The 16,309-nt window shown below is 33.2% G+C and overlaps 1 protein-coding gene across 1 annotated transcript; it reads left to right on the top strand.

Moving 5' to 3' along the window:
* The first annotated feature begins 971 nt into the window (after positions 1–971).
* LOC123905061 (transmembrane emp24 domain-containing protein p24delta8-like) lies at positions 972–15,947 on the top strand. Its single transcript, XM_045954679.1, has 4 exons — positions 972–1,199; positions 14,241–14,462; positions 15,580–15,656; positions 15,803–15,947. The coding sequence occupies exons 1-4, from the start codon at positions 972–974 to the stop codon at positions 15,945–15,947; spliced, it is 672 nt and encodes a 223-aa protein (XP_045810635.1).
* The last annotated feature ends 362 nt before the right edge of the window (positions 15,948–16,309 follow it).

Raw genomic sequence — 16,309 nt, forward strand, 5'->3', positions numbered from 1 at the left:
GTGTTTTTTAAGATGTAAGTTAAAAAATAGCTTGGTTTAATTTTTTAATTTTTTTATATTAGTATGATATTATATTATTGGCTTAATTTTACTTTTGATCCTCCTATTTTTATTAAACTCATGAAAATTGTCCCATTTTTTAATTCAACATTTTGGCTCTAATTTTACATTTGGTGTAAATTTGTTCCCAACATATGTTTTTTCAACTAAAATTGGTATTATTTTATACCAAAAAGGTGATTTACTAGCCCAAAATTGAATTTAATGACAAAATATTTCTTTTGAAACTAGAAATCACATTTTTATGCAAAAAGTCACACAAAAAAAAATTGTTTACAATGAGCTGGGGATCGAACTCAGGACCTCTAGAATACTACATAAATTTCTCACCACTAGACCAAACTCAGTGACTTAAAAGTCATAATTTTTACAGCAAAGTGCATTAATTAAGATCAAAATTACAATAAATGTGAAAATAGAGAGGCAAAATAGTTCGACTTAAAAAAAATCCATAAAATGTAGATTCATACTATTAATTTGAGATTTATCTCATAATTTCTTGTATATGTTATGCTTTCAAAATTTAATTTTTTTTAATAAATTATATTTTTAAACTCGGTCCCCCTAATCAAAATTGCAGCCTCCCCCTCCTGGTTTTTAAAAGTTTTTTTTTTACAGTTTTAAAAGGTTGGTTATACTATTACTTGTAAACTCTTAGACAAATTATCTTATAGTCTACATATATAGTCATTATGCAAACTTTTTATATTTTTTCCTTAAAAAATAGTCAACATTCAGTATTATTAACCACCCTTTGCCTCCCATCCACCTTTATACATTTTTTATATTGTTATTACAATTTTTTAACATATACCTTAGAAGTCCATATTAATTTTGCACATATATCTTGTAGATTAATTGTAATAGTACTCACCACCCTCTCACTTTATTCTTCTCATTTCATACCAATCATGAATATGTTTGTATTAAAAACACAACAATCTTATTTGTTTTTTCTTCTACTTTTATTCTTAGGACTAATTTCAGTTCAATCCATGAGGTTTGATTTGCCATATGATAAAGCTGGTAGATGCTTCGCTGAAGAAGTAAGGAAGAATACAATGGTGGTTGGCAATTACTCCATTGTCAATTCCAACCAAGCTCACCCTTTGCCCCCTCATCACACAATGACTGTTCAGGTATGATTTTTGGACTAATTCTTTTTTGCTTTTTGTTGTTTTTGTTGTGATTTTCGGATTAATTCTGCCGTGCACAAGTAAAATAGTATTACATCACGTGTATTTTTTTCGACCTTAGATGAATAAGTTATATTATATATTTTTAATCTAATAATAAGATTTATTGATCCAATGATAAAAATGAATTTATGTAAAACCTTATGTATACCTATTTATCAGGTATACTACACCATCTTCCTCATATGTATACCTTAGAACAATTAGGTATACTGATCTTCCTCATATGTATACCTAATTTATGTATTTGCTAAGTTTTTTTTTTTGCTTAATGTAATTGTTCATTTTATTTCAAAAAAGAGTATTTAGTATTTTTTTTAAATTTTTAAAAATCATTATATTTGTTTGCATTTCAATCGAAATTTGTTTCAAAAAGTTGAGACGAAATATAAAATTTACAATGAGGATGTTTTGAATTGGGTGTAATTCATTTGAAATCCGTGTAAAAATATATAACATTGTGTCTGAATTTTAGTAGTGTGATATATATGAACTATTTGGAAGAAAACTAGGTGTGAATGTGCAATTCCATCGCCCAGCATGCTCGGACACTTGCTCATGCTTTCTCAAAAAATTTCGTTTTAATTTTTAGATGTTAGTTTAGGACAAATCTAAGATTTTTAGGGGTTAATTAGTTTAAGGCAAAACTGTGATTTTTTTTGTTCAAAAGTGAGATTTTTCGGTGCACAACTAAGAATTTTTGTTCAAAATTGAGATTTTACCCGGGCTTTATAAATTTTCTAGCCCTACCACCGGTAGATATACATCACATTATACGCAGAGTCGGAGTTTGAACTTTAAACACTTCACTTATTCATTTTAAGAGCAGAATTTTAGTCACTAGCTAGTCTAGTCTAGTCGAAGAATACAAAGTTCAACTTATCCAAACTAGATATTAGGGGTGTACGTGGGCCGGATTGGGTTGGGTTTGGCCAAAACCAAAACCCAAACCACATATGGTACTCCGAGTTGGGTTTAGTAAAATAACCACCCGTTATAACATTGGGCTGGGTTGGGTAAATCCACTAATTTCCGGGTTGGATTGGGTTGGGTCGTGGGTTACCCAAATTATTTTTCTTTTTTTTTTTATTAAATATCTAAATATTGAATCTTCATAGTTTCTCATAAAAAATAACTCAATCAATGTATCTTTTTGAAAAATAGGGTAACTTTTTTTCACTATAAAAAATAATCACCCATTTTTTTGTGTAAATCTACTAATTTACGGGCTGGATAGCGTGTTATCCAAATGATTTTTTTGCTTTTTTTAATTGAAGTAACAATGTTTGTCACAAGAAAGGGGGGTTTGAATTGTGACCCTTTAAAAATTTAACTGCAAAAACGATTCAAGCACAATAACACACTGTGATAGTAAATGGTTAGATTAACTGGAGAACGTTCTCCTCAAATGTAAGTGCAATATAGTGATTTGTGTGAGTTAGTGTTTGCACAAATAAAAGAGTAAGGGAAGAGAAGATCACACAAAGAATTTATCCTGGTTCACCCCTTAATAGTATGGGCTACTCCAGTCCCCACTTGCGTGAGATTATCCACTATAATCTAGACCAAGATTACAGAAAAACTTCCCTTTGATCTAAGCCCAGATCAAAGACCCTTTATGATCTTAAACCAAGATCACAAAGTATCCAGCTATAACCAGCTGCTCTACCTCAATCAATTATACCCAATTGACTTGAGAGAATCCTAAGTTTATCAATGATTTCTTTGGATCTAAGCTTATACACCTAACCGGATGTGAAGCTTACAAATTGATACACTCAAAGTACTCTACAAATATATGATCCTAGATTTCTAAAGAGCTTTAGAGTAAGAGTGAAAAGGAGAGCTTGTTTGAATGTATTAGATTGCTTTGTATGCTTGAAGTTCTTGCTCTTCCAATTAAACCAACGTGCTATTTATAGATGGAGATGCTCCTTTGTTGCTTGGACATCACACATATACGTTGTGAGTGAGGAACTAGCCGTTGTGAGAGAAACAAAACAGCCCATGTGATTTTGTCTTTGAGATGCTTCAGGAGATCATTCTTCTAATGGTCTCTGACTGTCACATTGTACTTGTTGGTCAGAAATATTCTTCCACCAACTGTCAATGAGTTGTCTCTGAGTGTATATCCTTTGCAAATGTATTTCCCATGTGGGAAAATAAAATTTGAATTCATTTGGATAAGATTGCCACCTAAGTGCAGAAACTGGGAGATCATTCTCCAGGACGTTGGAGACCATTCTCTGAGATGGTGTGGATAAGGTCCAACGAAAATATAGCTGTTGCAAGTTGTTGAAAGTTGTCAAACAGCTGTAAACTCTTCATCAAAGGCATAGAGTAGCCACTGTTCACTTGTCCTTCAAAGGACACATGAATAGTGAGATGAGTACTCTTTTATGGGAGAATGTAGTCACCCATGTCATAAACTTGTACTTGGATCAGATATGAAACTTCATTGCAAGCTGTATGTACTTGTTGCTGAGTTCTCATTGGTCTAGATTAACTTCTTTAATGATGTTCTTGGAGAACATAGAGCCTTGTTGCAAGATGTGAAGTTATTATTCCTTAAAGAAGCTTATTTGAGTAAGCTCAAGAACCAAAATCAATTCCTTGCCTTAAATGACTTATTTGCACTGTTATGATCCTTTAATAAGTCCAACTTAAAAGTTCTTTCTTGTTTTGTACCAGTTGACTTGAATAAGTGCTTATGCTTTAGAACACATAAGTCTGGAGACCAATCTGAGATCATTCTCTTGAGGCAGATTTGTCTAAAACATGCTTGATTCTTTTCTTATGAGTGAAACAAGGTTAATTTAATCCATTGCATCTGTTCTTAAATTAAATCACTCAAGAGCACTTGTTAGATCACAAAATGATCAGAATCAAATTAAAATTTAATTAAGGGTTGTTATCTTTAAAACATCAAAATAGGATTTTGTCTCAACAATCTCCCCCTTTTTGATGATGACAAAACCTTTAATTAATTTTTGATTGTGATTCTGATTAAACCATATTCAGTAATAATACTTGTGATTTAATCATATAAAGCTCCCCCTCAATTTTAGCATTCTTTATCAATTTATAAAATATGCAAATGCAAATTGAGTAAAAGTATGTAAAGACATAAATTTGAATCAAACATAACATTCATTAATCAAACTCATAATCAGAGAATATGACATTGTTCAGGTACATGATTAATGATCAAAACAAAGTGATTCAAAACATAAAAGTAATTTAAAACATAATCTAATTCTTAGAATTCAAACAACATACAATTAGAAGTTGAAACCAAAACAACTTCCAACTATATCTACAAATTCTAAGACTGATAATACTTAATTAGAAACAAACATAACACTTCAAAAGAGTCTAAAAACTTCACAATCTCCCCCTAATTACTACAGAGTTCATTCTCCCCCTTTTGTCAACAGCAAAAAGAGGTGGGAGGCATTAGAAAACGCGTCTAAGGATCAGCTGGTGGAGAGTTATCAGGGCTTGAATCCTTGTCAAGTTCTGGAAAATCAGGAACTTGTGGAGGAGGATTGTATGGAGGTGGATTGATACGCATTGCTGGGCAAAATTCTTCTGTGAGCCAAGTTCTGAAGAATTGGTGTTCATGGATGGTGTAGTTCATCAGAGTGTTGTTGATTTTGATGGCTTGGAAGATCTTAGTCATATCTTTTTCAACTTTTGATTTTTTGGAAGACTTGTTAGTGAAGGAATGGATGTTGGCAGAACTTTGATATGCAGCGGAATCATGTGGGATATTTGTGCAAAAAGAGCTAAGTGAAGCAAAATTTGGAGGAAAAGAAGGTAGTGATGGTCCAGCATTAGTAAACACAGGTTGATGCATCTGAGCATACTCAGGAGGGGTTTGAATGAAATTTCTCAGAAAATCTGAAGTGGTGGTGTTGAAAGAGGTTTGAGGTGATGTCATCAAAGGTGAGAAAATTGATGTATTCACTGGATTGTTTGAAAAACCATCAGTTAAGACAGTGGTGAATTGATTTTCAGAGTTATGTCCTAAGTTATCAAATTCTAAGGATACAAAGGGATTAAACTGAATGGAGGTGGTTTTCTCACTTACACTTTCCTTGCTTTTTTCACTGACTGACACAGGGAGAACGGTCTCTGGATGGTCTTCCTGTTGTGTAGTCATGACTTCAGCTAGAAGGTCCAGATTGTTGTCCTTTTCAAATTCTTCTCTTTTCCTTTTCTGGCCTTGTTCACTAATGGTGTGGTCTTCAATATCTCCTATGAACTTCATTCTTCCAATATTCTTTAGAGAGAATGTGGTAGATGAATTCTTTCCTTCTTCTCCTTCAAAGCTTACTTTGAACTTGTTGAAGACTCTTGTTAGAAACATACCATAAGGAAGAGTGACTTTTCTGGATTCATTTTCAATGACAGAAACCATATGTTTGAGCATGACATAGGGTAGGTTGAGAGGAATTTTGTTGAACATATGATACATTATCAACATATCATTGTCAGTGACTTTATCCTTGCTACCTTTTCTGGGAAAGATGGCATGAAGACACATGTTGTGGAACATTTTGAACACAAGTTTAAGTTTGGAAGAGGATGGATTTTTGAGAGAGGTTCCGGGTTCATAGATTTCAGACATGAATGTTTCCTTGTTTACTCCTGCCATGGAGAACCAGCTTTCTCCATACAGTTTGTGACCAGATGAGGGTACATCTAAGAGTTCACTGAGGAGTTGTTCAGTGACCTTGAATTTGATTCCTTTGAGTTCAGAGGCAATGTAGGTTTGTTCAGAGGAAATAACAGCATTGAAGTAAAAAGCTGAGATAAGGTTAGGATAATGAGTTTCTCTAATGTTGAACAAGTTTGTCCATCCAAGAGGGTTGGTATATTGAGTTAGGTCATGATCTGTGTTGATAAGATCATCAAAGTTATACACTCTACCAGGAAGAACAGGTTTTTTCTTTGAAAAGATTTCGAAGCTTTGTTGACAATCCTCATGAATAAGAGGAGCAGGTTTTTTGAGTTTTCTAATCATGATATCTTCTTCAGAAGATTCAGATTTTGAGGGTTTGGAGTGGTGTTTGGATGATGAAGGTCTTTTTGAGTAGGTTTTAATTTCAGGAACGGATTTGGCTTTTGGAGAGCCTGAGTGTGTATTTTCTGAATCATCATCAGAGAGAGAATACACAGTTTTATCTATTGCTGGTCTTCTCCCAGCACCTGAGGCTAATCTACTTGATTTTCTGACTTTTGAAACATCAAGTGATTTGGATTTTTTGGTTTTGTTCGAAGTTGAAGTCTTTTTAGAGATAGGGTTAGTTTTGATTTTTGGAGTGGTGGTTTTGATTTCAGCAGCGGTTTGAGAACATTGAATGGGTTCAATGACGGTTTTACAAGTAATTGGAATGGCTCCAATTAAAACTTCAGAGATTTGAACCATTGATGGTGGTGGTGATGCAGGTGTGGTTTCTAAAGTGGGTTGGTTTGTTTGAGGAGTATTTGAGGGATTTGATTGAACTTCAATCTCATTTTCACGATTTGAAAGGGATTTAGACGAGGTAGAGGAAGATGATTTGGTACCTGACTTTTGAGAAGAGGATGAACAACTTTCCATTTTGTTCTTGTTGGCTGGTCTCTTCAATCGAGCCATTGAAATCAAATTGATTTTGGGAAGATGAACAGTGAGGGTTTGATGAATAGTGGAGAAGAGATGAGGATTACGGAAGTGATGATGAAAGAGTGTAGAGTTTGTTTGGATTAAATAAACCACTAATGAGAGAGTGTATAGAGAATAGGAAAGGATTTGATAGATAGGTTAGGTGTAGCTTAGTACAATTATGAATAGTTGTAAATTGTACTTAGGAAAACTAAAAGGAGAGAGAGAGAGAGAGTTAAGGCGTGAGAAAGAGAGAGACAAATGTCATGGGAAGAGTAAAAGATTTAAAAGTAATAATTAATTGGAGAAATAAACACTTAAGAGTTTTCAGACATGGCTTATATCATTTTTAAGACATGATCTTTTTCGTTCAGGGAAAGAATGTTCTCCTGACGTTCTCTAGGAAGAGGAATTTTGTTCAACAATGTTCAGCTGGAATTTTTATAATTCTTAAATTTTCTTTAATAAAATTAAAACGATCTTCAACTAGAGGTTTTGTAAAAATATCAGCTAGTTGAGACTCAGTGTCAATAAATATTAATTCAATATCCTTTTTGCAAACATGATCACGTATGAAATGATGTTTAATTTCAATATGTTTAGATCTAGAATGCTGAATGGGATTCTTTGATAAATTAATGGCACTAGTATTATCACACAGAATTTTAATATTTGTGTACCTTAGAGAAAAGTCCTCAAGCTGGTTTTTGATCCATATCACTTGTGAACAACAATTTGCAGCTGATACATATTCTGCTTCAGTTGTTGAGAGTGCTATGGTGTTTTGCTTTCTACAGCACCAACTTACAAGAGCTTCACCAAGAAATTGACAAGCACCACTTGTGCTTTTTCTTTCAAGCTTGTCACCAGCATAGTCAGCATCACAATAGGCTTTTAGGTCAAAATGAGATCCCTTTTTATACCATAGACCAACATCTGGTGTTCCCACCAAATATCTAAAAATCCTTTTGACTGCTGTAAGATGAGATTCTCTTGGAGATGTTTGAAATCTTGCACAAAGACCAACTGAGAATACAATGTCTGGTCTACTTGCAGTTAAATATAGAAGTGATCCAATCATTCCTCTATATTCCTTCTCAGACACAGTTTTACCATTTTCATCTTTATCTAAATTTGTTGATGGATGCATTGGAGTAGTCATGATCTTTGCTTCATTCATGTTGTATTTTTTGAGAAGATCTTTGATGTATTTTTCTTGACTAATGAAAATTCCATCATCTTGTTGCTTGATTTGCAAGCCAAGAAAGAATCTGAGCTCTCCCATCATGCTCATCTCAAATTCACTTTGCATAAGGTTTGAAAAATCCTCGCACATTTTTTCATTAGTAGCACCAAATATAATATCATCAACATATACTTGTACAATTAACAAATCATTTTCATTTGTTTTTCTAAAGAGTGTTGTATCAATTTTTCCTCTAGAAAAACCATTTTCAATTAGAAAAGAGCTTAGTCTATCATACCATGCTCTTGGTGCTTGTTTAAGTCCATATAGAGCTTTGGTAAGTTTATAAACATGATTAGGTTTTTGCTCATCTTTAAAACCAGGAGGTTGATGGACATAAACCTCTTCATTTAAAAATCCATTTAGAAAAGCACTTTTTACGTCCATTTGAAAAAGTTTAAAACATTTATGAGATGCATATGCAAGTAAGATTCTTATTGCTTCTAACCTTGCTACTGGTGCAAATGTTTCATCATAGTCTATACCTTCTTGTTGATTGTAACCTTGAGCAACAAGTCTTGCTTTGTTGCGAATTACCTTACCATTTTCATCCATTTTGTTTCTGAAGACCCATCTAGTTCCAATGATAGAATGGTCTAAAGGATCTGGTACTAGCTTCCAAACTTCATTTTTCTCAAATTGTGAAAGTTCTTCTTTCATAGCAATTATCCATGATTCATCAGTGATTGCTTCTTCTATGGATTTTGGCTCAATTTGAGAGATCATAGCTAGATTGTTCTCATCAACTTGAAATGATCTTCTGGTTCTTACACCTTCTGCAGTGTCACCTATTATTTGTTCTTGAGGGTGATTACTTACAACCTTCCAAGTTCTAGGAGGTTCTTGTGGTGGTGATTCCTGTTCTATAACTTGTTCTTTTGATGAGTTTTGCTCATCTTCATCATCTATTTCTCTTACACATGATATATCATCAAATTCATCAAATTTTACATGCATACTTTCTTCTAAGGATTTTGATGTTAGATTATAAACTCTATATGCTTTAGAGGTTAGAGAGTATCCTAAGAAAATTCCTTTATCAGATTTAGAGTCAAATTTTCCTAGATTATCTTTAATATTTAAGATGTAACAATAACACCCAAAAATGTGAAAATAAGAGACATTTGGTTTTTTATCTTTCCAAAGTTCATAAGGTGTTTTGTTTAAAACTTTTCTTATAGACATTCTATTCAAGATATAGCAAGCAGTATTGATAGCTTCAGCCCAAAAATATTTTTCAACATTGGATTCATCTATCATAGTTCTTGCCATTTCTTGTAAGGTTCTATTTTTCCTTTCAACAACTCCATTTTGTTGAGGAGTTCTTGGACAAGAAAAGTTGTGAGAAATACCATTTTCATTGAAAAATGATTCAAAATAGGAGTTTTCAAATTCTCCACCATGATCACTTCTTATGGAAATGATATTTGAACCTTTTTCATTTTGAACCTTTTTACAAAAGATTTTAAAAGATTCAAAAGATTCATCTTTACTTTTTAAAAACAAAACCCATGTGTATCTAGAGTAGTCATCAACAATAACAAAGCCATAATTTTTACCACCTAGACTAGTAGTTTTGACAGGTCCAAACAAATCTATGTGAAGTAATTCAAGAGGTCTTTTAGTTGAAATAAAGTCTTTAGGTTTAAAGCTACTTTTGATTTGTTTTCCTTTTGTACAACTTTCACATAATTTATCTTTGTCAAAACTTATCTTTGGTAATCCTCTTACTAGATCAAGTTGAGAAAGTTTTGCAATTGTCCTCATATTTACATGTCCTGCCCTTTTGTGCCAAATCCATTTATCCTTTTCAAGAGATACAAAACATGACTCAACAGGCAGTTCATCTAGATATATGACATATACATTCTTTTTTCTTGATCCATTAAAAAGAGTTTTTCCAGTAGATATTTGCTTAATTTCACATGTATGAGTTTTAAAAATTACTTCAAGACCATTATCACACAGTTGACTAATACTTATTAAGTTATGTTCTAGACCCTCTACATAATGAACATTTTCTAATTTAGCAGAATTAATTTTACCTATTATACCTTTACCTTTGATACTAGCTTTTTCATTATTACCAAAGGTAACGGTTCCTCCTTCCTTTTCCTCAAGGGAAAGGAAGCTGTGTCTGTCTCCAGTCATGTGCCTCGAGCAGCCACTGTCCAAGTACCATGGCTTTTTCTTGACTGCTAGCAGACATTCCTGCATTTGAGTTTAGTAAGACTTTTGGTACCCATAGTGTTTTGGGTCCTTGATGGTTAGTGTTTTTAAATGGTATTTTCTTATGAGGTGATCTTTTGTATGATTTCTTTTGAAAATAGTTTTGGAGATTATCTGGAGAATGATCTTTTACATGGTGTGTAGATCTTTTCTTAAAGCAAAAGTATCTTATATGTCCATGTTTATGACAGAAGGAACAAAATAGTCTTTTTATTTTTTGATCCTTTTTAGGTAAGAAATTTTTATCATAAATTGTTTGATACGTTTTAGAACCTATTTCATCTTTATCAACAACTCTTTGTTGAACTCCTATAATATTTTCAAAAGTTTCAGTAGTTTTCACACATTTGGTTATGTCTTTTTCTAAAACTGAAACACTTTGTTTTAGTTCTAAGTTTTCTTTTAACTTATAAACTTTATCTAGATCATGCTGAGCTTTTTCCAAAGTTTCTTCTAAAATTTTATTTTTAGTTTTATATTCATCTTTTTCTTGAATTACTCTAGTAAGTTCAATTTTAAGTTGATCATATTTTTGAGCAGTAATTTGTGAATCATATAAGAGATTATCAAATAATTTTTCAGTTTTCATGCATGATGAACAAGGTTCAAGGTTTACCTCATCAAAGTCAGTTCTTGCCATTAGGCAAACATTTGCTTCTTCTTCTGGTATTTCTTCTAGATCGTCCCATGTAGCCATCATAGATTTGTAGGGAGGTTTTCTTTGCTTTAGATTTGGACATTCATTTTTGTAATGTCCAGTTTGATTGCATCCGTAGCATTTTACTTGGCTTAGGTCAGCTTCATTTCTTCTTGGTGGGAATGATCTTTTGTTTTGATTTCTTCTCATCATTAGCTTTTGGATTCTTCTCGAAAGAAAAGCTATTTCTTCTTCATCGTCTTGTTGAAGATGATTCTCTTCATCACATCTTATTTCTCTTTTTAAGTTCTCTTCTACTTGTGATTCTAGAGCAATCATTTTGTTTTTTGCTGGTTTCTTTTCTTGAAGTATTGCTTCATGAGCTTTTAAGGATCCAATGAAATCTTCCAGATCCATTGTTTTGAGATCTTTTGCTACAGTTATTGCAGTTACTATGTGTCTCCATTCTTCTGGTAGACATCTTAGTAGCTTTCTTATTCTCTCATGTGTGGTATATTTTTTACCAAGAGAATTTAGCTCATTTATGATAACTGTAAACCTTCCATACATTTGATCTATAGTTTCACTGTTACTCATTTCAAATAGTTCAAACTTTCTTACTCCTATGTCAATCCTTGTTTCTTTTATGTGGCTGGTTCCTTCATGGTGTGTTTGAAGAGTGGTCCACATATCTTTGGCCGTCTTGCATTCCATGATCCTGTCATATTCTTCCCTGCACAAAGCACTTTTAATAAATAATTGAGCTTTAGTGTTTAGTAGTACCCTGTCAGATTCTTGAGTTGTCCACTCAAGCTGTGGTTTTGGTGTGAATGAGTCTTTGACCAGTGGAGCATAGTCTCCAACTTCTACTACAGCCCACATATTGATATCTTGTGACCTAAGAAACAATTCCATCTTGTCTTTCCAGTAGTAGTAGTCATTTCCTTCAAAAAGAGGTGGTCTATTTGATGATCCTCCTTCTGAGATGAATTTTGCAGGTTTAGACATTACTTCCTTCCTGAATCTTTTCCTCTAGCACTTGTTAGATGCTTAGCTTTTAGAACCAGGCTCTGATGCCAATTGAAGTAACAATGTTTGTCACAAGAAAGGGGGGTTTGAATTGTGACCCTTTAAAAATTTAACTGCAAAAACGATTCAAGCACAATAACACACTGTGATAGTAAATGGTTAGATTAACTGGAGAACGTTCTCCTCAAATGTAAGTGCAATATAGTGATTTGTGTGAGTTAGTGTTTGCACAAATAAAAGAGTAAGGGAAGAGAAGATCACACAAAGAATTTATCCTGGTTCACCCCTTAATAGTATGGGCTACTCCAGTCCCCACTTGCGTGAGATTATCCACTATAATCTAGACCAAGATTACAGAAAAACTTCCCTTTGATCTAAGCCCAGATCAAAGACCCTTTATGATCTTAAACCAAGATCACAAAGTATCCAGCTATAACCAGCTGCTCTACCTCAATCAATTATACCCAATTGACTTGAGAGAATCCTAAGTTTATCAATGATTTCTTTGGATCTAAGCTTATGCACCTAACCGGATGTGAAGCTTACAAATTGATACACTCAAAGTACTCTACAAATATATGATCCTAGATTTCTAAAGAGCTTTAGAGTAAGAGTGAAAAGGAGAGCTTGTTTGAATGTATTAGATTGCTTTGTATGCTTGAAGTTCTTGCTCTTCCAATTAAACCAACGTGCTATTTATAGATGGAGATGCTCCTTTGTTGCTTGGACATCACACATATACGTTGTGAGTGAGGAACTAGCCGTTGTGAGAGAAACAAAACAGCCCATGTGATTTTGTCTTTGAGATGCTTCAGGAGATCATTCTTCTAATGGTCTCTGACTGTCACATTGTACTTGTTGGTCAGAAATATTCTTCCACCAACTGTCAATGAGTTGTCTCTGAGTGTATATCCTTTGCAAATGTATTTCCCATGTGGGAAAATAAAATTTGAATTCATTTGGATAAGATTGCCACCTAAGTGCAGAAACTGGGAGATCATTCTCCAGGACGTTGGAGACCATTCTCTGAGATGGTGTGGATAAGGTCCAACGAAAATATAGCTGTTGCAAGTTGTTGAAAGTTGTCAAACAGCTGTAAACTCTTCATCAAAGGCATAGAGTAGCCACTGTTCACTTGTCCTTCAAAGGACACATGAATAGTGAGATGAGTACTCTTTTATGGGAGAATGTAGTCACCCATGTCATAAACTTGTACTTGGATCAGATATGAAACTTCATTGCAAGCTGTATGTACTTGTTGCTGAGTTCTCATTGGTCTAGATTAACTTCTTTAATGATGTTCTTGGAGAACATAGAGCCTTGTTGCAAGATGTGAAGTTATTATTCCTTAAAGAAGCTTATTTGAGTAAGCTCAAGAACCAAAATCAATTCCTTGCCTTAAATGACTTATTTGCACTGTTATGATCCTTTAATAAGTCCAACTTAAAAGTTCTTTCTTGTTTTGTACCAGTTGACTTGAATAAGTGCTTATGCTTTAGAACACATAAGTCTGGAGACCAATCTGAGATCATTCTCTTGAGGCAGATTTGTCTAAAACATGCTTGATTCTTTTCTTATGAGTGAAACAAGGTTAATTTAATCCATTGCATCTGTTCTTAAATTAAATCACTCAAGAGCACTTGTTAGATCACAAAATGATCAGAATCAAATTAAAATTTAATTAAGGGTTGTTATCTTTAAAACATCAAAATAGGATTTTGTCTCAACATTAATATCAAATAACTAAACCATGAATCACTATATTTGTTTATGAAAATTATTCAATTTTTTAAAATTTTAAAAAAATAATGCGAAAAGTTATCATATTTGTTTATAAAAATTATTCAATCTTTTTTATTTTCGTAAAAAATAGTATAACTCATTTTCAATATAAAAATATTTAATAATCAAATGAAAAAATCTTTAGTATTTTGATAAAAAAATTTCAAGAAACATAGCACTAGTGGGTTAGTGAGTTTTTTGGGTTGTGTCCGGTTTTACCCGAAACCCGATTTTTTTAATGGGTTTTTCATTTTTGAAATCCATATCCACCCACTTGCCCGACCCAACCCACTTTTTTGGGTTGGGTTGGGTGGGTTTGACCGGGTCGACCGGATTTGCCCAACCCATGTACACCCCTACTAGATATGTGAAGTTAATTATGAGATTATTTAATTGTTATGGTTGATTTAGGTGTCTACGAATGGAGGCAAGAACTCAATTCATCTTGCAGAGCGTGTTCAAGCAGGGCAGTTTTCATTTACAACATATGAAAATGAAGATTATTTGATATGTTTTTTGGATACATCTGAATCTGATGATCACCAAGTAATACTCTCTATTGATTTTGAATGGAAAACTGGAGTAAGTGTCACCTTGGGTCATCCCTTTATTGCAAAGAGAAGCAACATTGATGTAAGTTTATCAATTTTTCACTATAAAATTCACATTCAAAAAATTGAAAGAAATATCACAATTATATTGCCACTCCACCCACATTCTATCCATCATTTGAATGAAAAATACAAAGAAATAAAAAATGGAGGGAACCATCATTACCACTTAAATATTCTATCCGCCTAAAGTTCAGTATCAAAGGTTGTTTGAACTGTCGGAGTAGAGCCATACTTTCCAATTTCATGAGTTGACGGTTCTTGGTCTTGGAGACATAATTCTAGTGGGAGCTATTCGATTAAATCGACTTACTTTCATGCTCACGGGTGGTAGGGTAGAGAATGAGTTTAATTCTCTCTTGGTATAAGGCGTGTGGAAGTCTCGGGCTCCTTCAAAAGTGATTATTTTTTCATGGCAATCAATTCAGAGATAGGGAGCTGACCAACCAAAACCTCCTTAGGCATAGGGTGATAAGATCCCGGTGATACTTTATGTGTGTTTTGTGGGTGTTAGTAGAGTCGGTAGATAATTTGTTCATTACTTGTGACCTTATTTATCCCATTTGGTATAATCTTTTTAGGCGGTTGGGTTTCTAGTTTGTGTCACCCCAAGTATATTAGTAATCCTTTCCGTGATTTGATGGGTCTAGGAATAAGTATAATTTAGGGTGGTTGTTAATTTGACATGCTATTATGTGATATATTTAGAACTCTTAGCAGGGACGGATTTAAGGGGTGGCAAGGGTGGGCTTCGGCCCCTCCCTCCCACCCCCAATGGTGTATATATTATATTTTCAAAATTGTTTTTTATATATAATTATTATTAATTTGTATGTATTCTTATAATGTAAATTAATTCCGATAAATAAATCAGTGTAAAATAATTTTATATCGGTATAATTTGATCCATATTCATATAAATTATAATTAAATTTTATGTAATATTTCTTATAAAAAAATGGTCAGCCCCCTGTTTAATTAGTTTCTGGATCCGTCCCTGACTCTTAGAATGATGTCATCTTTGCGAGAGGGATTTTTTATGTCAAAGTTTTTATTGAAAAGGTGAAACTTTCATCTTTAAAATGGTATCGGACTAAAAATATTGTACTGACTGATTTGATTTCTCAAACATGTGACAGAGAATGGTACATGAGGTACAAAATTTGCATGAAACTGTTTTGTCCATTGGGGAAGAGATGACTTATCTTCTTCGACGGTAAGCAATACATGCACATTTTTTTGTCTATTCTTAATTCAACGCAGGATTCACATTTTAATTGATTTATCAACTTATTTTTATTTTTCAATATTTAGGTGCAAGGATTCACATTTTAATTTATCAACTTATTTTTAATTTTTCAGAAATGAAGAAATGACTGAAGTCAATTGGATAACCGACAATAGAATGTTCTTGTTGATTTTCGTTTCACTTTTTGTCAGCTTCTCAGTTACAGGGTTGCAACTATGGCACTTGAAGAGGTTTTTTCAGAAAAAGAAACTCATATAATTTTGTGTTATTGCTAGCTGCACACCTTAGTTTTCTTATGTATACCATGAAATATATACATGTGTTAGTTTATTGGATAAGCATAATGAAATATCTAAATTAATTGTATATTAGAGTTTTTTTTTTAATGGAAAAATAGTTTTATTCTTGGAAAATATAAATAATATTTTGAGTTTCATTCTTGTGAATGAAAAAAAAAAAAAAAAAAAAAAGTATTGAGTTTCAACATTATAATGGAGGTGTGTTGTCTAGATTGTTTTTTTAATGGCAAATATTATTATATTACTACTAGCATGACACCCGTGCGTCCGCACGGGAGTCGCGGCGTTGCCGCTCCTCATTTGGTAAGATGAAATTTATTG

This window comes from Trifolium pratense, linkage group LG2, assembly GCF_020283565.1.
Source record: "Trifolium pratense cultivar HEN17-A07 linkage group LG2, ARS_RC_1.1, whole genome shotgun sequence".
Classification (NCBI taxonomy): domain Eukaryota; kingdom Viridiplantae; phylum Streptophyta; class Magnoliopsida; order Fabales; family Fabaceae; genus Trifolium; species Trifolium pratense.

Bases quoted from the DNA above. Each gene is read 5' to 3' on its own strand.
- LOC123905061 (XM_045954679.1), top strand. From the start codon at position 972: ATGAATATGTTTGTATTAAAAACACAACAATCTTATTTGTTTTTTCTT. The intron at 1,200-14,240 runs GTATGATTTTTG...TGGTTGATTTAG, and splicing joins ATCACACAATGACTGTTCAG to GTGTCTACGAATGGAGGCAA. The intron at 15,657-15,802 runs GTAAGCAATACA...TTAATTTTTCAG, and splicing joins ATGACTTATCTTCTTCGACG to AAATGAAGAAATGACTGAAG.